Source organism: Ceratotherium simum, chromosome 9 (genome assembly GCF_057802395.1).
Source record: "Ceratotherium simum simum isolate JZ-2026a chromosome 9, ASM5780239v1, whole genome shotgun sequence".
Taxonomy (NCBI): Eukaryota; Metazoa; Chordata; class Mammalia; order Perissodactyla; family Rhinocerotidae; genus Ceratotherium; species Ceratotherium simum.
In genome coordinates, this window is record NC_141908.1 from 76657696 (window position 1) to 76684369 (window position 26674).

At 44.5% G+C, this 26674-nt stretch overlaps 1 protein-coding gene across 1 annotated transcript in view; it reads right to left on the reverse strand.

Moving 5' to 3' along the window:
• The window catches only part of LOC147916346 (aldehyde oxidase 1-like), a 61258-nt gene that overhangs the window by 14782 nt on the left and 19802 nt on the right, over window positions 1-26674 (reverse strand). The window contains exons 14-24 of the mRNA XM_087435568.1: window positions 25826-26010; window positions 24649-24811; window positions 22881-22973; window positions 18320-18489; window positions 17851-17977; window positions 15484-15606; window positions 10563-10659; window positions 6087-6211; window positions 4546-4679; window positions 3502-3589; window positions 1045-1131 (exon numbers count right to left, since the gene is read on the reverse strand). Coding sequence (XP_087291694.1) covers window positions 1045-1131; window positions 3502-3589; window positions 4546-4679; window positions 6087-6211; window positions 10563-10659; window positions 15484-15606; window positions 17851-17977; window positions 18320-18489; window positions 22881-22973; window positions 24649-24811; window positions 25826-26010 — 1392 coding nt within the window. The remainder of the gene's footprint in view (window positions 1-1044; window positions 1132-3501; window positions 3590-4545; window positions 4680-6086; window positions 6212-10562; window positions 10660-15483; window positions 15607-17850; window positions 17978-18319; window positions 18490-22880; window positions 22974-24648; window positions 24812-25825; window positions 26011-26674) is intronic.

Genomic DNA, 26674 nt, shown 5'->3' on the forward strand with positions numbered 1-26674 from the left:
AACACAATGAATAAAATATCCTGGAAAACAGGGAAAAAAATGTCTTGGCATTTGGTGTAATGCGTTCGTTAACTAGGGGCAATTTTGCCCCCTCTCTCTCCTGGGACTTTTGGCAATGTCTGGAGACATTTTTGGTTGTTACGACTTATTGACACAAATAATCTATAATCAATCTATAAATCAAAGTTTGAAGTGAGTTTATTATGAGCCAGGTCTGAGGACTATACCCCTGGGGGCCTCCTTCCTCAAGGAAGGAAGCCCACCGAAGAAGTGGCGTGTACAGAGTGGTTACATACCATCTTGGAACAAGGGGAATGTATACATCACATATGACAGGAATATCTCTTTTACTACTGTCATGAGATGCTTAGCTAGCACTGAAAGTCAGTGCTCATAAGGCAAGAACAGCAGGTTGGTAATTAACTCTTCATTTCCAGGAATAGTTGCTTATCCTTAAAGAAATGCCGATATTAGGGAGGAAGCTACATCTGTATCTTTAAGGGCATCACTCTTGTCTTTGGAAAATGGTAAATGTTTAAAGCAGATGTACAATGCATGCTCAACAGGCCATGTCAGGTCTTTTTGGAAAAACAAGGTCAGGCCAAATTAGTTTTAAACTAAATAGCTTCCTCATATATTCCAGTATATCTAATACTCATGATTTATTCATCGGACTGGAGGCTAGCTGTGCCACTGACATCTATGGAGTAGAGGCCAATGATGTTGGTAAACATCCTACAATGCACAGGACAGCCCCCACAAGAATTATCCAGCCCAGAATGTCAATAGCGCCGTGGTTGAGGTCTGATGCTTGCATTTGGGAAAAGAACTCTAAGTATGGGAAAGATGGAAATAACACACATACACAGACTTTGCCAATATCTCTGGGCTCACTCTGGGGGCACCAGTAACACATGGCTATCCCTGAAACAAGGGTCTTTATTCTTTTACAGTTAAATGTTATTTAACTATTGAACATTTTCTGAATTAAATCATTTTATGTAACACTTTCCAGAATGTGAACTTATTCCTTAAAACACTTACGAGTAACGATACATCCAGGGAGGTGCCTCCATTGCCGAAATGCTCCACATCCAGGGCCAAGATTCTGCCATCCTTCATGAATCCAGCCTGGGGAAAGAGAATTGACATTAGATACTGGTGCTGGGGACCACGTCTTTCTAATGTTTACTTTGTCACTTGTGCACCCTCCTCATATAAGCAAAAAGCTTCATGACATTGGATTTGGCAATGATTTCTTGGATATGACATAAAAGCACAGGCAATGAAAGAAAAAATCAACAAATTGGACTACCTCAAAATGAAAAACTTCCATGTATCAAAGGACACAATCAACAGAGTGAAATGGCAACCCAGGAATGGGAAGAACTCTTTGCAAATCATATATTGGAGAGGGGTTAATATCCAGTGTGTATAATGAGCTCCTACAACTCAACAACAAAGAAACAAACACCCTGATTAAAAAGTGGACAAAGCATTTGAATAGAGATTTCTCCAAAGAAGATATAAAGATGTCTAACAAGCAGACGAAAAGATGTTCAACATCACTAATCATTAGGGAAATGCAAACCAAAACCACAAGATACCACCTCACACCCATTAGCGTGGCTCCTATAAAAACAAACAAACAACCAGTAACAGAAAATAATACATGTTTGTGAAGATGTGGAGAAATTGGAACCCTCGTGCACTGTTGGTGGAAAGGAAAATGGTGCAGCTGCTACAGAAAACAGTATGGAAGTTCCTCAAAAAGTTAAAAATAGAACTACAATATGATCCAGTAATCCCGCTTCTGGGTATTTATCCAAAAGCACTGACAGCAGAGTCTCGAAGAGATGTTTGCACACCTATGTTCATAGCAGCCTCATTCACAAAAGTCAAGGGGTAGAAGCAACCCGGTGTCCATTGATGGATGAATGGATAAATAAAATGTGGAATGTACAAACAATGGAATTTCATTCAGTCATAAAAAGGAAGGAAATTCTGACACATGCTACAACATGGATGAACTTTCAGGGAGTTATCTTAAGTGAAATAAGCCAGACACAGAAAGACAAATACTGTTTGATTCCGTTGATTTGAGGTACTTAGAGTAGTCAAATTCCTAGTGACAGAAAGTAGAACGGTGGTCCCCAGGGGCTGTGGGGAGGAAGGAATGGGGAGTTATTGCTGAATGGGTGCAGAGTTTCAGCTTTACAAGAAGAAAAGGATTCCAGAGATGGAGGGTGGTGATGGTTGCACAACAATGTAAAGGTACTAATGCCACCAAACTGTATACTAAGAAATGGTTAAGATAGAAATTTTATGTGTGTATTTTGCCACAACTAAAAATAATAATAAAAAAGGAAAGGTCGAGAAAAATATAAAACCAAAACAAACAAAAACTCCTCCTGTCTATTCATCACTACTCATCTACCAATCCTTTTCTCTCCTCCTAACGCAAACCAACTGCCTATTTCTTGACCTCTCCTTCTCACCACAGGTCCTGGATTCTGGCTCTCATCCTCACATTTCTACCCAAACCTTCTCCCTCAAAGCCACCTAACCCCCTAATCTCTGCATCCAGTGGCCTGCTTCTAGTGTACTCCGCACAGTTTTCTCATAGGGCCAAATCCAACAAAAATTCCCAGCAGCATTTGGTGTTGCTGGAGGTCTTTCAAATAAACATCATCCTTGCTTTTAAGGTGTATCCAATACCCCTGTTGTCTGTGGAACTGAATTTTTAATTTTCTTTAATGTAGTTAAAGTTTAAATAACCGTATGTGCCTTGTGTCTTCCGTACTGGACAGTGCAGTCCAAGGGGATGATGGTGGCATTACTAGATGGTAAAAGCTTGAGTCCTCGAATGATTTTTTGGAGCAGGGTCCTCTCCTCTCCCCTCCCCCAACTCCCACTGATTACACTGGGCTGTCACGTGAGCAAAAAATAACACAATAAAGGTTTAAGTCCCTGAGAGTTTTTAGTTGTTTCTTATAGCAGTTAGCCCATTCTGACAAGTAAACTTATTGCTTATAAAGCAAAAAATAATTATTTTCTGTTAAGGAAATTTTTCTAGGAATTTCTGGGACAGAGTTTTACAAAAATACTCCTGATATATTGAAAAATGAGGAACCTGTTGGCAAATAATTGCAATTTGATGTAACACTGTTGTTACGGGAATTATTCTGCTGTTAAAGTTTCTGGGAACAGTACGGTTATGAGATCTACTTTCACAGATGCATATCCTCGTGTGTTTTCCGGTTATTTGCTCTGCACCAGCCAATACCAGCTAGTACTCTTCACAAACTGACATCTCTGAGCAAAGCAGAAAAGCTTCACTGAACAATCAGCACAAGGAATGGAAAGTTCCATGGAAGCACAATTGGTTGATTTGCTCATTGTTAGGCCCCATTGGAGAGTAGCCAAATGCTGCGCCCTGCACTTACGGAATGTCCTACTTACAACATGAATCCTTTCTGCCCCCCTTCTTCCTCTACTCACTTTGTACTTTCCAAGGTAAGGGTGGCGGCCCGCAGTTATTAACATGTCTTCTCCTCGTTCCAGAATGCAGCGGACTGCACGACCGTGTCTAAAACAGAAAAGAAAGCAAGAAAGGTAAACTCTTTCACTAAGTAGGTATTACCTGGTGTTTATATAACACCTGGTGAGAGCCTGAGCGGCGTCAGCACACCTAACAGAACTACTCCCTGAGCCCAGCTGTGCTGATCTCAGGCCTACACTGTGGTCTCCCTCCTGCTGGGTTAGGGCACAACGCCTGGCATTCACTATTTATGGGAGGGGGGCTCTTGGGTGCCAGAGGCTCCAGGGTATTGCTTGGGGGGTATTTCCCACTGTGGGAACAGCCTCTGCCATAGGCGAACAGTCCCAAGGCCACAGTATAGACTGGTTACAAACGGAGGAACTCAAGCGGTCTCTGACTGCCAAGAGTTCCCTGAGAGAACAGGTCGGGAATCAGGGTCTTCTGTGTCATGGGATAGAGGAACTGACCTACGTTACTCAGCAGAGAAATTAAGCCTTCTAGGTGTGCCTGCTCCAAAAACAATTTCCTATGAGAATGTTTTGAGATTCTCAAAGGAAAATGGTAATACAAATAAAGGTAACAACAAAAGCAAAATCTCCACTTCAATCAAGGGAATATATATAGTATATGAATATATGAATATGAATTCACACATAGACATGAATATATGAATCTTTTGAGATATATATCTCACAGGTGCTATGGACAAGTAACCCCTACCCTTTCAGGACCTGTTTCTGTCTACTATCCAGGTATTACAGTATTTTTACTGTGGTTTTTATTCTTTTTCAGCAATTGACTCTCATTTTGGTTCTTATAGTATGTAGTTTGACAGTATAAGATAAAGACATTGTAACAAGCTGGCAGCTTGTTGGTGTATTTGTATATTCTATGTAATTTTAAATAACCTTGACCCAGATTTTTCCTCCTTAACCCCAATATTGTGAATATTCGGCATGACCTCATTTTGTTTTTTGTCTGTTTAGCAGATTTTCTCCACTTACTTGTTTGCAGCAAATGCGGTGACGGCCGCCATGATGCCGGTTTTGACCGATTTTCCCCCGAACGACCCACCAACACGCTTTACATGACACATGACCTTGTTAGCTGGGAGCTTCAGGGTCGAAGCCACTATGTCCTGTGAAGGGTAACAGTTTTTCTTAATCTGACCCACCTGTAGCAAGGGAGGGGGACAGCCCTGGCCCATTGGTTCCATAACGCCCATGCTACACAAACTGTGTGCTTATACTAATAACGGGATGATTTCCAATGACCTGGGCATGCATCCATGCCTGGTCTCAGTGGTATTTGGCTATAATGACATTGCCAAAACTATCACTAACATTAAGTAGTCCTTTCAATATCAATGAGATGTTTTTGTGTTAACAAATTTTTAAAAATTTTCCCCATGAACCACACCCAAGTGTCCTTTCCACACTGATCCCTAGGGGTGTGTTTCCTGAAGCAGTGAGATGTTGGGGTCTTTCCCTGCATCCTCCTGTCTCCCTGCAGGTTCTTCTCACCTCCCATTTGGATTCCTGCTGAAGTTGGCCAGCGGGTCTTCCCCGGATGCAGGCCTTGCTCTTCTTTGCCATCCTATTGTTTAGAGGGCATTTATATAGACGGGGACCCCAGAGGGGTGAAGTGATGGGCTCAACGTCACGCCAGGCGTGAGGAGCAGAACAGGGCTGGGGTGGGGCTTGCCAGGCCCTTCCTACTGTTCCGCCTTCTAAAAGCCTCAGTCTCCACAATCCCCCATTCCCACCTGCTCTGGTCACGACACTGGCTCCTTATGACCCACTGAATCAAGAGCCCTGTGCTTTGTGCCCTGTACTTTCACCCTGACGCTTAAACTAGGCCCCCTAAATGCATCCTCCGTTCCAGCGTGGGCATCTTTGTGCCTTTCCTCTTTCTTACATGCATGCTGCCTGATACATAGGACACAGGCAATAAGTGTTTGCAGAAGGGACGAGTGAATGAATGAACGAACGAGTGGCATTCGCTCTTGGTGTGGAATTGCCTGGAAATGGCCTCTCTTCTCACCGTCTAGACAAACTTCACTCTCACTATAAATCTAAACTGAAGTCTTGGCTTTCATGGGACTTTCTGGATGATTCTAGAACCCAGCAAATCCTTATTCTCGAAATTTGGCCACCTGTGTAAATTCTAACCTGGCTGAGTATGCACTTGGCTGCATTCTGTCCAAAATGTTTCCTAACTGCTTCATGTGAGTTAGGTTCTATAGGCTTTGGAGGGCAGGCCTTCCCCTTTTTTTTGTATTCTTAACAGTGGCAAGAGTACAGAAAGAGACCTGCTGATTCCATAATTGGTTTTAAAGTTATGAATCCACAAACAGGAGGCCCCTACTTTCATACGCTCTTAAAAGCCTTGCAATTGTATGGCTATTAATACCCAAACAGATTGGTTATTAATACTCCAAATTCCTTCAGTCTCTGAAATGACACTTTTGTCCCTAGTTGCTCCTGGTATATTTTGCTGGCAGAAATCATTTAGCCATGTCCCCTCCACAGAGGCCCCATGTTACCTGTACATATTTGGGAATCTGTGTGGACACGTAGACATCTATTTCTTGATCCTCTCCTTTGGGAACAACCAGCATGCTTTGGGTTTCCATATAGAAATGTTCTTGACCTCCCACATGTATTTCACCTGTTACAGGAAAGTACACCAGCGTCAAGGAGGCTGTCAGAGAGGACAGGTGGTGTCCCCCAGCCGTTATCCCATTACAGAGAAAGTCCAGTGATGCTGCTTCGCTGGGACAGGAGGCTGCACAGTGAAGGGTCACCAACAACAGTCAGCATTCATTATAGATGCAGATTTGATGTAGAGTCCTGTAGGGGACTCTGTCATTGCTGCCAATACAGTAGGTCACAGAATCCTAGGGAAGGGTGTGTGACTTTCTAGACTCAAAATAATATGGCGAGGAGACTTCCAGTTCCAAGACAAGATGGAGGAGATGTACTTACTCTGTTCCTTCTGCTACATACTGCTAATAACCTCAGACGTTAGGTATAAAAGAAACATAAGAAGACTCTGACAGGCAGAGAGACGGGCAGACTAGCTAGGATCTTTGGGACACAAGCAAAGACACAATGGTGAGTTCAGTGGGCTTTGTTGTTGCAGTTTTTGTTTGCTTCAACATCCTAGACTTGGTGCCAGAGAAGCCAACAATCCAAAAACACCAACAGGCAAGGACAGAAAAAAGCCCCAAGAAAACCCTACTTTCTCTAGCCAAAGGACCAGGAAAGGGGAAATCTAGCAGGACAGAAAACTTTTATGTAATAAGCACTCTATTCCAGCCAAACACTACAGAAAAAACTGTGGCCTCATCCTTATCTGCAACATTTGAGTGGGGAACCTAGACTTCTGCTCTTCTCAGGCTGTACCGAGATGCCCCAACCCTCTGCTGGGTGGTGTCAGTGGGGCCATATGGAGAACATGGACTTCCACCCTCCAGCTAGCAATAACAAGGCATCAGCCCTCTTTCCCGACCAACACAGGGTCAGAAGAGGTCTGGGAAAATAGAAGATTTAAATAAGACTCAGAGTCTTATAACATAATACCCAAAATGACCAAGACACAGTCGAAAATCACTCATCATACCGAGAACTCAACTTGAATGAGAAAAGATCATCGAGAGATGCCAACACGGAGAGGACACAGATGTTGGAATTACTTGACAAGGATTTCAAAGCAGCATAATAAAAATGCTTTATGATAATTTGCATAAACCCTTGAAACAAATGAAAAAATAGCAAATCTCAGCAAAGAAACCAAGATGTAAAAAGAACCAAATGGAAATTTTAGACCTAAGAAATACAACAACCAGAATTTAACAGGCTCAATGGATGAGCTCAACAACAGATAGAGAGGACTGAGGAAATAATCAGGAAACAAGAATACAGAACAAGAGAAATTGCCTAAACTGAAAATCGTAAAGAAAACAGACTGAAAAGAAAATGAGCAGAGCCTCAGGAACCTGTACACCTATAATAAATGATTGAAATTTGGTTCATTGAAACCAAGTATTTGAAGATATAGTGGCTGAAAATTTCCCAAACTTGGTAAAAGAACCAAACCAGCAGATTCACGGAGCTGAATGAATATTTGGGAATATGATAACTCCAAAGAAATCCACGCCAAGACACATCACATACATTTTAATAAGAGGCCATTCAAGACCGAAAAGCCACTCAGGTGTGAAGGAGTCATCTGTCCCAGGCCCAAGAGGACAGGCTCTGGGGAAGCTCACCCCACGTCAGGGCTCCCAGATCTCCTGCAAATCCTGCTCAGAGACTGTGCTCCACACTCTGCAGTGTGAGGCCCATCCCGGCCAACAGAAGGTTAAAGAGATGAACGAGAAGCGGCACAACGCGGAGCAGAGAAGGCTCACTGCAGAGCTGGGACACGAGGGTACATGCGATTTTAATGCCCTCTGGTGCCGTGACCCCAGGGCTAGGGAGGGCTGACGAACACCCCCACACGGGTCAAAGCAAACAACGGTCACTCTCTTCAAGAACACAGTCTGAGACTTGATGTCACGCTCCACATATTTTATCTTTCCAATATTCTCTTTTCCTGAAACACCTATTTTCCCAGGGGCAGACACAGTGCTGTTATTACTACTCTCAATGAGTCACCTCTCATTGAAATGATGAGTCAAAAATTCTTACCCAAATGACAATTACAGAATAAGAAAAAAATACCTCAAACTCTTGACTCAAGAGGATGAAAACTTAAAAGTAGAATAAATGTCCCTTTTAAAGCTTCCTGTGTCACTTTTACACATATCAATAGGATATGGGGCTGTAACAAGGTAAAAGTCAAGTAGAAGACAGATGGAACAAATTACCTAACTGAATTAAATCATTAAATAAGATGTAAAGGAATAATACAATAACTGAGTTCTGACACAAAAACATTACGGCAAGAACAGAGGGAAGAACACACTACGGCACAGGTGCAGGAACCCCTAAACGGTGGTGTGTCCAGGATGCTCACACTGTGGACTCTGTGCCAAAAATGCCCCTCCTTCTCTTCTCCCACAAAACGAACTTGCCCTTCAAGGGCGCCACATTTTACTAATCCTGAGAGTCACCCGGAGCACTGTGAACACTCGTCAGAAACAGAGTCCTGGGCACCCGGGATCCTCCAACTCCAGAATTCCAGGAAAGGGCACAGGAGTCTGCAGGCAGGTCTCACAAACATCTCACAGTGAGAAAAACTGGGAAACACTGGGTGTGATGATGAATGCCTGCCAGTGTGTTAGCTCAATAACAGACACCTTTCCTAGAGAACAACAACAAAGACACCAAACCTGATAATAACCATCACTCACCGTTATGGATCTCTTGCTACGTGCCAAGCTCTGTGCCACACACACATATTATCTCTTATGATCTTCAGAATGGATCTCTGGGATCAGTATTACTTTCTCCATACAATTTTAAAACAAGGAGACTAAGGCCTGAGACGTGCCCTGCCATGTCACACAGCTAATAAGACAGGGCGCCAAGGAACACTGGCAGGGTGATGGCGTAAGGTGTCTTTTCTACAACTTAGAGGGGACATTATCCAGTCACCCTGTGACCAGCCTCAGGTGTAACGCAGCTATGGAGCTAAGAAACATGGTAGGCTTTGGGCTCAAGTGACCGGTTATATATGACACAGCTCTGCTGTGTGTTCGGGGACAGTGTGTCTTAGGACTCTTCCTGTGCTCGGGATCAGAGCTGGAAAGAAAAATTAGGGAGATGGTAGTTTCTAACCACCATCTAGAGGCCAATATCCTGGAACTTCACTTAAAGACAGACAATGTCAAATGCTTTATTCTCTGCCCTGAGACCTGGTACAGACAGCCCACACCCACCTAGCAACACCTCTGGGTAAATCAGATCTTGGATGGCAGGTCTTCCACAGCATGGGTGACAGCAGAGCACAGTGGGAACATTATGGGTTATTTAAGACCCATGGTAAATCTTTTTTTTTTTTGGCTAAAAAGGACACTATTGAGACAAATGGCAAAATCTGAATTAGGTCTGTAGATTAAATAATAGTATTGTGTCAATGCTGACATTCTGATTTTGCTAACCATATGTTTCTGTAATATAATGTCCTTGTTTAGGAAATAAACACTGTAGTTAGAGGTAAAGAGGCATCACATCTGTAACTTACTCTCAAATGGCTCAGAAAAAAATATGTATATTTATATAGAGAGAGATAGAGAGAGAGAATGGTAAAGCAGGTGTAAAATGTTAATAATTAGGGATTCTGGGTGAAGGATAATTAGGAATTTCTTTAATGTTTTTGCAAATTTATTGTAAATTTAAAATTTTTTCTAAATTAAAAGTTACAAAATTTTTATTAGAAAGTTCAACTATTTTCTAAGAGGGAAAGTTAATTTTAATTGCATATATACATAATGGAAGGAAGTCTGGAAGGCAGAGAGGTAAGGATAAAGGGAGCAAGAGAGGAAAGGAGGGAGAAAGCAGAGAAGAAAGGGAGGGAGGAGGGACAAGTCAGGGAGAGAAAGGACGAAAGAGAAGAAACAGGGGTCTGGAGATCCTAAAACAAGCCACCAAGTCCACGACCAGCCTTGTCGCTCAGCAGCTGCTGTGTGACCGTGGTCATGTTCCATAACCACTCTGAGCCTCAGTTTCCCCACCTGCAGGGTGACTGTGAACAGGAAGAGACGACATCTGTATCGCAACTGGGGCCGCAGTGGGGCAGGTGGCCAGCGCAGGGGGCGGCCATGGGCAAGGCCTGGGCCTCCCACTTCGCCTCTCTGCTGAGCTCTTCACAACAGACACACACACACAGACACACACACACACACACACACAAACACCTAAGCACACACATGCACACAATAGAGGGGAACACTTCTGTGTACGAGGTGCCTGTTTCCGAGCTGATTTCTAGAAGGCAAAGGCATTAAGCTAGACATGCTCAGAAGGCTTCCCAGGGGTGCTTCCCCCTCATCCTTTTTGTCCGATAGTTTTACCTTCAAGGATTTGATCAACCACTTTAAATGCTTCATCAACATTTCCACATTCCAGTTTCCTTTCTTCCTCGAAGAAGGAGTTGTGCTGGATAGCTTCCTGGAAGAGAACAGAAAAGTGAGGCCGCCTGGGCAGCAGATCCGGCCCTAGGGCAGGAGCCCTCCTCTGCGCCTGCGCAGCATTTGTCTTCCTGCTCTGGGATCCCCCGCGCTTTCTGCGTGACCCCAGGGGCTGAGCCAAGAACCAGGCTTCAGAGAGACGCCCCGCGGAGCAGACACAAATGTCCCCACTGAGAAGGAACAGCACGCTCAGAGAGAACCCGGCACCCAGCTGGTCCCAGAAGGGAACTAGGACTGTGCAGGCAGACTATTCTCTTCATTCCACAACCACTGTATGCAGCGAGGCCGCGCAGCAGGGGTTTAGAGCCTGAGCCCTGGGTCCGGTGGAGTGTGTCCATCTTGTCCGTTTCCAGCTGTTGGACTGTGGGCCTCCTGCTTCCCCTCTCTGAGCCTCATCTGTACAGGGAGGAATAGTTGGGCACAGAGCTCCACTAAGGTTGTCAGGAGGATGAAATGAGGCACGTCCAGAGCTTGCACGGCATATAGTAGGTGCTCCATCAATGCTAGCTGAAGACACTCGAGTGATAAGGATCATGGCTGCCCTGCCTGCCAGCCCCATGTCCTCCTTTGGGGGGATGAGCACAGGGCAGTAGGGAGACCTCCAGCCCTGGAAGTACGATTCCATTACAAGCCCAGTGTGGGTACCACAAACCCACATATGCACTGGATCCTACCGACTTCCCCTGGGTGCCCAGTGAAGGGGGACAGTGGTGGGCACACATCATCAGGGACATAGCTACAGTCCTCTAGGTTGGTTTTCTCCCTCATCCCCAGGAATTATCTTGCTGCAATCCCTGTGTCCACAGGCAAATGTGACTCGCCAGCTCCCGTCAGCATTGTCCACCACGGATTATTGTCCACCCATGAAATTCCAACCTGCTGGCACTTAAGGATTCTGCAAACTCTGGTTCCCTGTGGCCACCACTAGGTGTCCAGACCTATCGACATACTACAAGGATGTTCTATTGTGATCCTGTCATTTCCTCTGTTCAAAAGGTGGGCTGCTAACCACTTAAATACCAAAATCAAAGATCAAAGGAAGGAATTCCCCAAAAATAAATATAACCTCATCACTATAAACACACAACTACAACACAAGATAAAATAAAGTATAACAAGAACAACTTAGAAGGGGAAAAGGAAAGTGATTGAATTGACTTAGTATAAGGAAATAAGAGGCCATCAGATAATGAACTATCTCATACACAAGATTTTTTATATAAACCTCAAGGTAACCACTAAACAAATAATCAAAACAAAATCACATATGATAAACAAAGAGAAAACTAGAAGAGTTATAAGACAGAACAACCAAACTGAATTGGCAGTCCGAAACAAATGGGACAAGAAACAAAGGAAATGCAAAAGAACCGGAAAATAAGTGACAAAACAGCAACATTAAGCCCTCATATATCAATAATTGCCCTAAATGTAAATGGATTGAATTCTCCAATCAAAAGACACAGAGTGGCAGGATGGATTAAAAAGCAAGACCCAACATCATAAAGGAATGTTTTCAGATGACATGCCTACCCAGACTAGGGAAACTAAAGAAAAAATAAGCAAGTGGGACTTTATCAGATGAAAGAGCTTCTACAAGACAAACGAAACCAGAATCAAGATGAACAGACAACCCACCAGTTGGGAGAGAATATTTGCAAAACATACATCGGACAAGGGGTTGATCTCCATAATATATAAAGAACTCACACAACTGAACAACAAAAAAACAAACAACCTGATCAAAAAATGGGCAGAGGAAATGAACAGACACTTCTCCAAGGAAGATATACAGATGGCCAATAGGCACATGAAAAGATGTTCAACATCGCTAATCATCAGGGAAATGCAAACCAAAACCACACTAAGATATCACCTCACGCCCATTAGAATAGCTATAATCACCAAGACAAAAAACAACAAATGTTGGAGAGGATGTGGAGAAATAGGAACCCTCGTACACAGCTGGTGGGAATGCAAATGGTGCAGCCTCTATGGAAAACGGTATGGAGATTCCTCAAAGAATTAAAAATAGAGATGCCCTATGACCCAGCTATCCCACTACTGGGAATCTATCCAACGAACCTGAAATCAACAATCCAAAGAGGCTTATGCACCCCTATGTTCATTGCAGCATTATTCACCATAGCCAAGAAGTGGAAGCAACCTAAATGTCCCTCGACTGACGATTGGATCAAGAAGATGTGGTATATATATACAATGGAATACTACTCAGCCATAAAAAAGACAAAATCGTCCCATTTGCAACAACATGGATGGGCCTGGAGCGTATTATGTTAAGCGAAATAAGCCAGAAAGAGAAAGACAAACACTGTATGATCTCACTCATATGTGGAATATAAACCAACACATGGACAGAAAAAACTGCATTGTGGTTACCAGGGGATATGGGGGTTGGGGTGAGGGGTGGGCACAAGGGGTGAAGGGAGACATATATATGGCTATGGACAAACAAAAATGTACAACCCAAAATTTCACAATGTTATAGACTATTAAAACATCAATAAAAATAAATAAATAAATATAAAGTGGGCTGCTTTGTTTTTACCACCGTGGGGCCCAGGTTCTTTGATGGAGTGTTTGCTGATTGCTTCTATTATTGACCAGCTGTGTGACCTCAGGTAACCCCGTCTTTTGGTTCCTGATCAGATGGGGATAATCATTTTTACCTCATAGGGTTGTTGGGAGTATTTAGTGAATTAATGCACGAAGCCTGCTTAGAACCGTGCACCCACACAGCGGGCTCTGTACAGGGCTTAGCTATGGTCGTGTTGTTGATCGTGATGAGTGATGAGGGAGTCTGGTCAGGAGCACACTTCTCTCACCATGGTCATCAGCCTGACCCCTTGAGCCAAGAGTTTTGGTAGCGTTTCCCCAAGCAAACTCTGAAAAGCTCTAGAGCATGAGCTAGGCTAAACCTTAGTGATGGCGACAGAGATACAATGTTTTTATCCTGTTTTGACTGATAACACACTTCCACCTGGAATCAATTCATATGATTTTCTTATTAATCTAAAACCCAGATATTCCAGGTTGAAAAGAGAAGTTAAGTTCTATAAATCCTATTTCTAAAAGCTTAATCTTTTGCCACTTCCCTTGCTGCTTGCTCTTTGAGTAACTTTGAGGCAATTTCCTGAGTATTTCTTGGTCAGGAAAGTGTAGAAGAACTGTAGTGTGTACGGAGCTGGCCATATTGGCCTGCTATAAACTTCGATTAAATCCAGTCTGATCCAGACGATTGACCTTGGAGAGCTGAGCCTCTGATGAAAACAGGAGGCAGCTCTTCTCCACAATGTGCAAGGCTGGCATTCTCCGGCAGACAATTAGACATCTGCTGGCTGGAGCTGGGGAGGGCGGGAAGAGAGTGGTATCGATGTGCTTATGTGGAATTTTATTTGGCTGGAAGGTGGGGTGAGGAAACAGAAGATGTTTAGCCACTGGAATTGGGCAGAGGATTACAAACAAAATTTCTGCTGAAGCATGATGTAAGCAATTTCCTATGAGGAAGTAACTCTAACTCTAAAACACAATGTGGGGGAAGGAGCATATAAGGTGAGCAAGCACAGCAGGCAACGTGTGAGTGACAAGGGTCTGAGAAGGGAACAGAAAGTTCCAATTTGAAACCAGCCAGGAACATCTGGAAGGCCTCATCACTCTCTCCCTCCAGCTAAACTTCTTTCTTTGTCTTCTCGACCTGATCTTATTTTAATTGTAAAACACTGCAGACAGTGTCCAGACAGACGCTGTGTTCCTAGGATGAGGGGACACGACAGGAAACACACCCAAGGCCAAGTTCTCCTGGAGACGCAACCTTGGCCAAGTCATGTCCTCCTTTCTGCCTCAGGACAGGCTGGTCACCTAGAGACAGCTTATTCATTCCGCTGTGAAGACAATATTGCACACCCAGGGGACACAGGGTCCGGAGGCACCGAATCTAGTCTACTCATGTTGCTTGCCCAACCTACATGCTTTGATTACTTAGTAAATCATAAGAACCCATGAAACGTATACAGAAAAACACTCCATCATTATGTGGAGATGAGTCTGAAAACCTTTACAAATCTCTAACTCTTTTCTAAGAAACAGGAAATACAATTCTCCAATTTGTTAAAGTTGCCAAAATATCTGTAGGCATCATAGGATCTATTTCTCACACTCATTTAAGATATGCATTGAAGGATCTAAAAATAGTGCCTTCAATATCTGCTTCACAGAGCAGCCTGTTGGTTCTCACCGGGTGCCTGAGAGAGTCCGGGCGAAGGTGAATACAGAGTCACAGGGCGCGTCCACTGTCCTGGACACTGTTGGGTGTCACCTTCCCCCTTCCAAATGGGGCTCAGATTTCTCTTTGGGTCTCCACCACTCCCCCACACAGCCCATGCACCTCAGAGAAATCTGACCCGAGCAGTAACCAACAGCTCCTCCACTCCTCTGGCCAGTCATGAAGTCAGAGATGGACATGTGCGCTGAGAGCCTGATGAGGCTGGATCTCAGGACTCGTGGAATCTGGGACAAGAGTGCTCTCCCTGCTTGTGCACATGAACTGGAAGCTCCTGGCTGCCATCCTGTGACCACAGGGGATAAAGCCTGTACCGTGGGCAGCAGGGAGGAGAGGCAGAAAATGGGGTTTCTTGCTAACACTGATAGAGTTTGGGGCCCATAAAGCCCCTGTGTTTTGGAAGCCACTTGGAGTCAGGTTTTCTTTCCTGTTACTGCAGCAAACGCATTTTAACCGATGCACCACTGAAATCTGCTCTTCCGGCCCCACCCTTGAACTGGTCACCTCGATAGTTAGGATCAGCGGCTCCAAGTCTTGGTAGACAATCTTCACTCGCTTCGCGGCTCGCTTTGCCTGAACCTCGGAATCGGCAATCACGGCACAGACGAGCTGACCCACACAGGACACCTGCGACACAGCAAGACCTTGTTCTCAGGAGGATGGGCACCAGGTCCTCTCCTTCCTCCCGCTCAGCACAGGGCTAGACGCGCAGTCAACGACTCTTCACACGGGCCTGTGCCCACGGCGCCCAGGTTCACACAGGCCTCGGCCGGAGAGGGCGCTGACCCCAGGCACTGGGAGCTCATGTCTCTGCGTGGCAGCGGTGGCTGAGAGGGGCAGGAGTGATGCTACCTGAAGCACAGCAGACTCAGGCTCCAGGTCGAGCAGTCGGGACAGCTGAGGGCCACTGGCCCAAGAGAGCCAGTCCCTCGGCTTGACCTGGGGCTGCCACTCCACGAGCAGGGCCACTCTGAGCGGCAGCTTCTGCCCTCATGGACACGGAGGACCAGGACGTCACAGCCCAACTCCTCCAGAGAGAAGGGAGGGAGAGAGTGACAACCCAGCACTGCTGGTGAGCCCCCCTCTGCCCCAGACTGTGGCGCAGCCCGTGCTGCTCAGAAGAGACAGGAGACGGCAGCAGCCAAGACGTGACCACACACACAGCATCCCCTACAGCATGTCACCCGGGGTGAGGGGGGCGCCACAGAGCTCACACGGGGACCAGGGCCGAAAGTTGACGGGAAAAAACAAAACGAAGGCTCTAGAAAGGGAAAACAGTCGGGCCTGGAAGAAGTCACCACGACTGTATAGTCTCTCTCCCACCTTATCCCATGATCACGATTCAAATTTCATCACTCATTTTGTAAATCTACTTTAGACTATCAGGTCTTTTCTACAATGAGTATATAATAGTTTTATTCTCTGAAAAAATGGTAGTGAGAAAAGTTAAATCCAGCGCACACTCACAAGTGTGTTTGCTGGGTGTGGGTGTGTGGGAGCAGTGGGAGATAAATGAACAAGAACGGCAAAATGTCCATAATTGTTGAAGCTAGGAGATGGGTCTATGGAGATTCATTGTATTTTTCTTCTCTATCTTTGTGTATGCTTAAAATTTCTACAAAGGAAAAGATTTTTAAAAGGCATAACGTGCTATAGACACATGTTAAAAGGGAACTAAACTAACAAAGGCAATCATGCACAAGGGCTCTGTTCCTGCTCTCAGGGTTTGCCCCTGTGACCTGGCACACAGACAGGCCCTGAGATGCTCAGAATGAATGTACACACACCTCAGAGAGCAGGTACTGTCGTGCGACCTGGAATGGTTTGCTTGTTTGGTTAACTGAATTCTCATTGTCTTCTGCCAGTGCCACACGGCCCTGCCTTGGGGGAGTTTCAACCTTGACTTCATCCTCTCAGTCATCAAACTTTCATTTCTATCAACTAAGTCTGCCAGCAAGAGCCAGAGGTAGGGACTGTTTCAAATGATAGCTCTTGTGGGTACACACTAAACTGAGAGGTCTGAGTTACGCAGAACACCTGCTGAACCGTTCTTGCCGCATTTTCTGATATCTTAAGACACAATAGCCAAAGTCTCAGTCATGTGAAACTTCCAAATGGCAACAATGCTATCATTGTTCCTCTCTCATCTACCCCTCGACCGTGCAATGTGGGAAGCAGTGTGTGGAACATACCAATGAATCAGACACGGGCCCGCACTCAAGGAAGCTGAAGGTGGGGAAACATATAAGACACAGGAATAAACATGTAGCTTCACACAGGGTAGAATGTGCATTAAAGGTCCACTTTGCCTTCCCCTTTAGACTTTAAGCTCTGTGAGGGCAAGGACCACATGGGTCTCATTCAGCTACAGTGACCAGCCATAGTAGGTGCTCACTTTAACAATGCCTGCTGGATACATGGCCCTATGGATGAAAGAGTCAGGGCGTCCAGAGAGGGAGGGAGAATTCCGGGGTTAAAGGAAAGGCTTCATGTGGAGATGCCGCTTGACTTTGGACCTGGGACTTGGACACACTGAGACTGGGGCAGTGGTGAGAGACTCTCATGGGAGGGATTAGCAAATAAAAGTTATCGGTACTCTCTCCTCACTTATCCATTCATCCTTGTTAGCAGCACACCATCTTACTGCTAGAGATAAAACATCAAAGTGTCTGTTATATAACTAGTCAACTTCTTAGGTGGAAAATGAATATCTTTGTATTCACTCAACATTAGAATATAGTGTTTTATGATAAGCACTCAAAGAATACTGGAATCCTTGATGATGTGCCAAATGTGATGCTCTCTTTAAGAAAAGATGAAGTGCCTTTAATAGGGCAAGTTATTTTTGAAACAGAAACAAAAATGCAGTACCTCCTCTGTCTCCAGAAGTTTCTCAGGTGTAGTTAAAAAGCAGAAGGAGTTTACACCGCGAAGATGTTCCTCAGTCACGATGTCCACCACGCCCGGCAGGCTGAGCACTTCTGACAGATCAAGAGACCTAGAGGAGAACACAGAGCAGGGCTCCTCAGAGCAGCCCCGCAGCCGAAGACCCCGGAGCACGTGCTTCATTGGAGAATCAGACATGAGAGAGGTAAGATGCGTCTAAGAACCCTTCACGACAGTTTTCTGCCAGACAATTGGGAAAAATTCCTGAGACGATGAAGTTATCATATGGAGGGACACATTGTAGTAAAGCCTACATTTCGATCCCATTTCACCTCTAATCTGCATTGGATATCACCAACAAACAGTTTATCCTCTTCATCCCACTACTCTTCACTAACGTGACTTAGACAAAAGGGCAATCATTAACGTCTATTGTAAGAACTGCATCACTTACACAATCTTAGCATGAGCTCTTGAACTCGTTACGAAACTCAAGAAAAGTTCCCGGTCCACCGCCGGCATGTCGTCACAGTAGATGGCTTCACCCGTGGCATGGTTAATACCAGACAGATGCATGATGGGATGACCAATTGGGTCTTGGGGAAGCTGCTTTGGGCCTACATTCTGTTTAATAGATAACCAACATACCATTTTTATAATCATTTCATGCACACCGCCGATAAGAAGGTAGATTTATAATGTACATGCAAACCCGAACACTTTTGCAAATGAAAACAGTCATCATTAATAGTAACACCAGGACAATAAGCCTGTTCCAATTATTCAGTAAGGAAACACTTCAGTAAGCCATGATGTTGTTCTTGTTTTTTTCTCACTTTTTTGGCATATGGACCACAAACATCTCTAATGCAAATTCCATTTGTGTAAGTAAATGAATATAAATCTTTCTTCCTGATAATAAATCTTTCTTCCTTATAATATAAGACTGTCTTCTTCCTAATGCTCATGTATTTCTTTAAATTTTAATATCAAGATTATTTTACTCTTTGTATATTGCACAGAAGAGAATGATGATATCACGACTATGTTTATAGAAAATATTGAGGACAAGCCTTCAATCAGAAGAGCCTTCTTTTTTCTCTTTTTAGTGAAGAGGTCTAAAGATATAATTGGTAATACTCATAACTTGGACAACCCTGACAAAGAACAAAGCCAAGGGAGATGCATTTTGAGTAATGATTCACTAACGTTACTCTTTCTTAGAGACCCACGGGGTAAAATGTCTTGCTACTGGTTCTGTAAACACCTTAAATATGTTTCATTAACCAAAGCAGAAATTAAGAAACATAATGTCTCCCCCAGTATTTCAAATGAGAGAGTTGTTAGCTTTCCTAGTTGGTTGGTTGTTGGGAGAAGAAGAATTGGAGGTATGAAGAAAGAAGGGGTTAAGAGACACGATATAGGCCAAGCTCAGACACCAGGGTGAAGACTCTGGCTGCTAAGGGGCAGGTGCTGGGAGTGTGGGAGGTGGGAATTCCAGGAAAATTGCCAGCCAAGCAGCCACGGGCTACTCTCTGCAAGGAGAGGGCAGCTCTGGGCCTGGAGCTCTGCCCGAGGAGCTGCCTGCTAAGCAGTGCTGAGCAGCCCCATCCACGACTCACTGGCGCAGCACTGCATTTGGTCCTAGGGCCGAGGCCAGACTCTCGGAGGCTTTCTCTGGAAGCCTTGGGGGTGAGGAGCACACAGTAGGTCAGCCAAGGTGAGGCCTGGAAAAAGCTGGGGAGGTCTCCCCTTCCCACCCCCTCGGCTGCCCCACCCTGCAGGTCACGGGTCCCCGAGCCCTGGAAGAGGCAGGGACTGGTTCTTTGAGGTGAGCCTCACAGCGCGGGGCTACATCACACAGCAGGAGGGAGGGCAGGACAAGTCATTACCAGAACACATACTGGTTAAAACCTTTACGCGGGAGGGAGAAGAAGCCATAGAAGCTGACCTGCTTCCAACTCAGTATCACTAAGGCACCTGAGGAAAAGGGCTAAATACTTTTGTATTTGGTTGCCAGCATGTGCAATTTGAGAAAGCCTATTCAGAACATACTGACGATAAATGTGACACTTGATTCCACCTAAAGTGTGTGTCATTTCAATCACAGCTGTCGACTTTCCGGAGTCAAAGCTACCCCGGTCCAAGGAAAGTGCTCCGAGGCCCTTGCTCTGTGGAATCGAAGGGGAAGACCCTAACTGTCTGGGTCCCACGACCAACTATCGAGTTTTCTTCTCATGCACGTGTTTTGCTTTCTTTTCCTTTCTGAACATTTGGATTTAATTTAGCAAATACCATGAGTGGAAGAGAGCCATCATGGTAATGATGGGGAATGTTACTAAAGATAGCTGTGAGAAGACACTTCTCCGATGCCCGCTGCTGCTCACGGGACCGAGAAGAGTGGTCCTCTCTCACTGCCAGCCCAGCTGAGGGACTCATAGAACCAACCTTCGGCTTGAGACAGATCAGAGGTCTCCAGGTAAGGGGGCGGGCCTGGACCATCAGGAGGGAAAGAAGAGTGGCACGTGTGCTTCGAACACATGTTCAGCAATTTTATTGGTTATTTGGAAAATGATAAAAAAAAACCTATTGTTTTCAGAATATAAATGACAAAAAGTAAAATATCAGGCAAATTTTGACTGACGAGTATATGCAGAATAGTCATTTCTAAAATTAACTTGGCATAAGACACGTGTAGGATGCTCTAAACTTATTCCTATTTCATATAAAATTTACTGTTTTAGACTAAAGAATACACTTATTGATAACATTTCTTGTTTTGATGCCCATGTTTGTTTCATTTAAATGAGAACTTCAATTTTGCAATTACTATAATAGAATGCACAAAAAAGGAGTATTGGCTGAGTTTTTTTTGGTTGCTGTGTTCATCCTGACTTTATAAACAAAAAGCAGAAGATTACCAAGAAAAATAATTTAGAACCTGGCCCAGGCACCATTAAATAAAGGGAGATATTGGCCATGAATGTAGGGAAATAGGGAAAATGAGAGAAAATTTTGCACATTGGGGTTCAGGCATGGACAAGGATTTGCAGCAGCCCAGCCCCACCAGCTCCACTGACACAGCTCATTGCTTTGTCCTCAAGACCAAGTGCCCCAGCAGGTCTCTTCTCCCTCTCCTTTGAGGAGCTGAGACGGTGATCAAAAGAAAACAAATGTACGAGGCCCCATCAGTTATGGTTTCTCATCTTCCCAATGGTAGGGATGGACTCTCTCCATAAAATACCAACAAAGCGCTGTGCTCTGATGCCTTTTTGGGCTCTCAACTTGAACAACATTTGAGTGAAAAATCACCTCCATCTTTTTTTAAAATCTAAGAGGCTTTTCCATCCTGAAGAGCAAAATTCCAGGTAATTCATAAGCTTAGATACTGAGGAAATATATGCGTAGGTTTCTATAAAGGCTCTGGAAGTTTCCTACAATGTAATACTTTTTACTGCAAATAATGAACCACATCATCGCATGGAAAAAAAGCCTCTTGACCCCTGCTGTGAGAGCCTGCCAAAAGATTGAAGAAAATACCAAAATATATCTTTGTTCTTTCTATTACCAAATACGAAGTTAATTATTTTAGTGGAAGATATGACTTTTTTTTTGCAGTCAGTGTGACGAATCTACTGGAGAAAGGGTCTGTACTTGATTACTTGTTTCTGCTTGTTTGTGGCTAAAGATACGATGGAAGAAAGAATGTCGTCTCCTCAAATTGGTGATATCTTGGAGCTGTGTCAAAATGCTTTCACAGTAAATGAACTTATTTGGGAAAAATGCTCATCATGAGTGTTGGAGTTGCTCTAGCAATGTGGATATTTGTGTGTGTGCAAAAACAAGAAAAACAAAAACAAAACTCATCTGTGTGGAGATACACTGCTTCCAGAACTTGACTTGCAATCTATAATGACTGCCTTTTAAGATGATCAACTATGTGAAGATTATCAGTTTTCTTTGGATGATGTGAATGCCCATTAATTTGTTCTTGTTCCTTTCTCAAGCTTACTCCATTGTCAAGGCCGGGTTAGGGTATTTATAAGCTGAAGGCTGCAGCTGCTGTATTTTGCAGAACACCAGGGAAGACGGCAGCTGTTTTTAACTTTCAAAATGATCACTTTCAATGGACTTTGGCATATTTGAATTTTTGAACATACTGAACCTAAAACCTCAAGGGATGTAAACCAACTTCAATGTTCATTACGACATACTGTAAGCTTTCATAACTAAATCCAACAGTAGAGTCAATGAACTGATGTTTTAAAATGCCTCCTCATGTTCTTGACTTAATAAAACTCTCAAGGTAAAGTTTTTAGATAATAATTTCAAGAAAAAACACATTGAGTCTTATCCAGTTTACCAACAGGATGACTTCACGATCTTTTTGTGATGTTGTGGCAGAAAATTCCATTTGAAAGTTACGAGGATTTCTGTTCTCTCTAATACTCAGTTTTCATTTGGGGAGCTCGAAAATAACTCTTAGAACTTATCTTTGCTTCACCTCTAAAATTTAACTCACAGAAAAAATACTTGGAGAATAGGGACCAGGTGGGCAGAGTGTCTCCACACTCACACAAAATAAACCAGCAGCTCACTTAGAAAGCTTGAGTGCATTTTCATCCCCCTCCAAGGGCTGTGTTTTCTGCCCCTCCAGAAATGAAATCGAAGCAGCCCCACGGCCCTGACACAGAAGTGACTTTGTGCTCCGATTTCTACGGTGCCAAGGGCAGAGGGCACGTGGCAAGCTAGCCAGCTCGCTCATGTCAGTGGTACAAGGCCACAGGACACAACACACGGCCTTCAAGATCAAAACAGACATTTTTAAAAAATTTACCATTGCTAGCTTTGTCTTTAGTCATAATTCTTCATTGACTTTGAAATGTTAATGAATGAGTTCATCAGAAGAGGAGCTCGCGTTTACCAAGCTTGAGAATCACTGAGAGAGAGGTGGGAGGTCCAGGTGGAGGAGCCACAGCCCAGGCCCCTGAATTCAAAACACAGAAGCCACTCACCTGGAGCCTGAAGGTACCCCAGTCATGTCTGGAGTGCAGATCTTCTAACGCACTCTCGTACTTGTCTGCAAGGCCAGGATAGTGAACAGGGTCCTGAAAAGTAGAACCGTTGTAGGTATTTAAAATATGTCGGTACCAGAATGGTCTCGGAAGGGAGGCTGGCACGGTTCTGAGCAAGCAGCTCTACTCTGAAGTCTGGCATTCAGTAAGATCTCGCCCAGTTCAGAACCCCAGAAGTGCAAGCAGCTCCCGCACCCACACACTCGGGAAGGTCCATACACACGGCCGCACATGATGAAGAGCCAAGTGAATACGTAGGTCACTGACTTCCAACATCTTTATGTTTCTTATGATTTTCTCACGTGCTTTCCTAAATGATTCGAAGACTTACAAACCAATAACACAGGAAGATAGACGCTAAGGAAATAAAGTAGAAAGGAAGAGAATGGATAAACCAGAAAAAAGTCAGAGTCAAAACAGACCACTGTCAATGAGCACGAAACTCGGCTCAGCACCACCTGGCGAACCCCGGAGAAGGGACATGCAGGGGCTGCACCCCTCCCCAGCCCCACAGCAGGCGGCGTTCTGGGCCCAGGGAGAGCACTTCTCAGGGCTGAGGGCAATGAGTCATTTGGGTCCCTCCACAAGACCTTACCCAAGACACCTAATGGTCATTGTTTACATTTTAAAATTTTAATAGAAAATTAAAGCTAACAAAGGTTATTATTTTTAATAACAGAGTAGTGACTAGAGGAAGCTGAATTGAAGGTACAAGACTACAAGGTGGAAGCTTTAAGTGATATACACTTGATTCACCCAAGAAACTGCATTAGTTTGCTACTAATTGGAGGAGTCTACGATTGGCTATCTTTTTTCTCTTTTGATTACATGGTGACAATATGTCACTTATATATGATTTCAAGCCTCTATTCTCAAAGATTTGATGAAACCCTTCTGATTCTTAGTTGTTCTCAGCTGTAATGAGAAGATACATTCAGAAGCAAGGATAAGAGAGAGCTTTGTGCCTCTTATTTGAACTGATCATACTGATTTCTATACACACGAGGAATGTTCTTGGCTTCTAGTCTACTTTGGTCGGCAGGTTGTAGGGTGGGATTAATGAGGCCAATATGGTTCAAGTTCCCTGTAGGTCTAGCAAATTTATGCAGAGAAAGTGTTTTAGTTGTGTCCTCCCTAGCCAACTATCTTGTAACTCTAGTCGTTTGTCATAAGGGAGACCAGAAAAAGGATGCCTGCATGATTACTATTATCATTATGACTACTGGGCGGTCTTCATCACGTTCCTCTGAAGCACTAGGGACCACAGGAAGCCCTTTTCCTACGATGACCTGTTTCACAGTCACCTTGTGGAGGGGCTGCCGTCATCATCTTATGGGTGAGAGAAATGAAGAACGTCAAAGGCATGAAGGTGAAAACCTCCACAAGTGGAAGAAAGGCTTCACTGAGGGAAAATATATTCAAATCATGACAAGTTTTCTGCATACTATCTAGACACACAACAGGGAAGAAACAAATTAACTGAGTGGCGTTAAACAGAATCCTGCACAGCTCTGTGCTTGACTTGCAATTCTTCCCCAAACTCACACACATCAGCAGACAGCCCGATGGAGCCCCGCGAGCCCACGGGTTTCTAATTCGGGTTGTCTTTTCTATCCTACAGCTACTGGGCAGGGGGCCGTTGCCTCCACTTGGGTATCACCAGAGTCCCCAGTACTGGGAAAGCTAATACACGGTCAGTTCCATTTACCATCGTCTTCAGAGTCTGTGACACCTTCAGGTAGAACTTGAAGAGGAAGCTGACGATGAGAGTCCTCTTGAACTCCACCTTTCCGCCCGGAGCCCCGCCTGGAAGGGAGACTTCATCCAGAACCAGCCTGCAAGCTGCATCCAGCATCTCTTCATTCCAGGGCCTGCGGGAGTCAGAAGAGCAGACTCCTGGCTGACAGGACTCCCTGCCTCACAGGCTCAGCCAGCGTGTGAGACACAGAGCCACAGTTTAACGAAGGAAATAAGAATACAGGCTTCGCAGTCGGGCAACCCCGGCTCGAGTCACAGTCACCCTCTCAAGGCGTCGGGCCTGGACACGCCCACCACTTCCTCAGCTGCAAGGGAATAACAGGAGAACCCACCTCAGGAGGGGTCATGAGCAGGGAAGGACAACCCGTCGTGAGGTCTTAGGCCAGGAGTAACTGACCCTGTATCACGAGAATGTTATTGTGTGCCAGGCTCTGTATTAGGCCTTATATGTATCCATTCATTTAACCTTCTCAACTGCCCATGAGGTAGGGATGATTATCCCGCTTTGACGGATAAGGAATCTGAGGTACTGTAGGTCAAGCAAGCTGTCTGAGATCACGTAAGTAATGGACGTTGAACTGAGATTTGGACCCAGGCGTTTGGCTCATTCAAGTCCATGCTTTTAACCATTGCTCTCTATTATTTCTGAAATGGTAAATGATCCCCGGTAAATGCTCGAGATATATAGGCTATTAATATTATCTATAGAAATAAAAAGTCAGGTAAGCAAATGCGCTTAGCCATTTATTATAAAAACAAACTCCCATAACCTATTTTTCATCATGGCAAATCATTCTCTCATGATAAAGAATGAAAATTTACTCATTTTGCTTACTGTGTCCATGTACTACTGGGAGATGGGCTCTTGCTCTCTCTTTCTCTTTCCCTCACTCTCTCTCTCTTTCACACACACACACACACACACACACACAAATGCACACACACACAGACTACACGATGTCCACTTCAGAAATCACTAAAATCAAGACACATGGAAATAATCATGAAATCTTATTGGAATTCCACGCCATTAAATAAAGAGGTAGTAGGCATTTTTCTCTTGTAATTGCACGTCACCACAAAAAGAGCTGCTCCGTTACTCGGAGTCTCAGGCCACGACGCCATACCTTCCGATGAGTTTCTGGCAGGAATTCTTTGCACAGACGGTGGTTGGACCCACGCCTCCGTATGCGATGGATAACTCCCTAATGACGCCATCTCCTTCTCCAAAAAAGACTCTCATTCCCGAATTGACTATCGCAAGCGCATTCTGCTGCCGCTGGGCTTGTCGGAAGGCTGACACAAATTCCCACTGAAAGCACAAGTCAAGTGGCACATGTAGAAACACAAGAGTGACAACTATGCACTGGGCAGTTTACGTGTGTGGCCTCATACGTCCTTGTCACACTCTCCACTATGGGCTGAACTGTGCCCTCCCAATCATATGTTGAAGCCCTAACCCCTAGTACCTCAGAATGTGGCTGTATTTAGAGACAGGGTCCTTAAAGATGTAATTAAGTTAAAATGAGGTCATTAGGGTGGGCACTAATCCAACATGGTGGTGTCCCCATAAGAAGAGGAAATTTGGACACAGGCATGAACAGAGAGAGACCCTGCGAGGACACAGGAAGAAGATGGTCACCCACAAGCCAAGGAGAGAGGCCTCAGAGAACCCAACCCTGCCAACACCTTGATATCAGACTTCTAGCCTCTAGAATCATGAGAAAATAAACATCTGCTGTTTAAGCCCCCAGTCTCTGGTTCTATATTACAGCAGCCCTAGCAGACTAATGCCCCTCCGAGGCAGGCTGGATTATCCCCATGTCCCAGACGAGGACTCTACTGCTCGGAGGGATTCAGTAATTAGTTCAGCGTCACAGTGGATCTTGACACCAAGATTCAATTTTCAGTCTGACTCCAAGCTCTTCTTCTTTCCACGAAGTTCTATTGTAAACATATTTTCTTAGCTTCTTTCA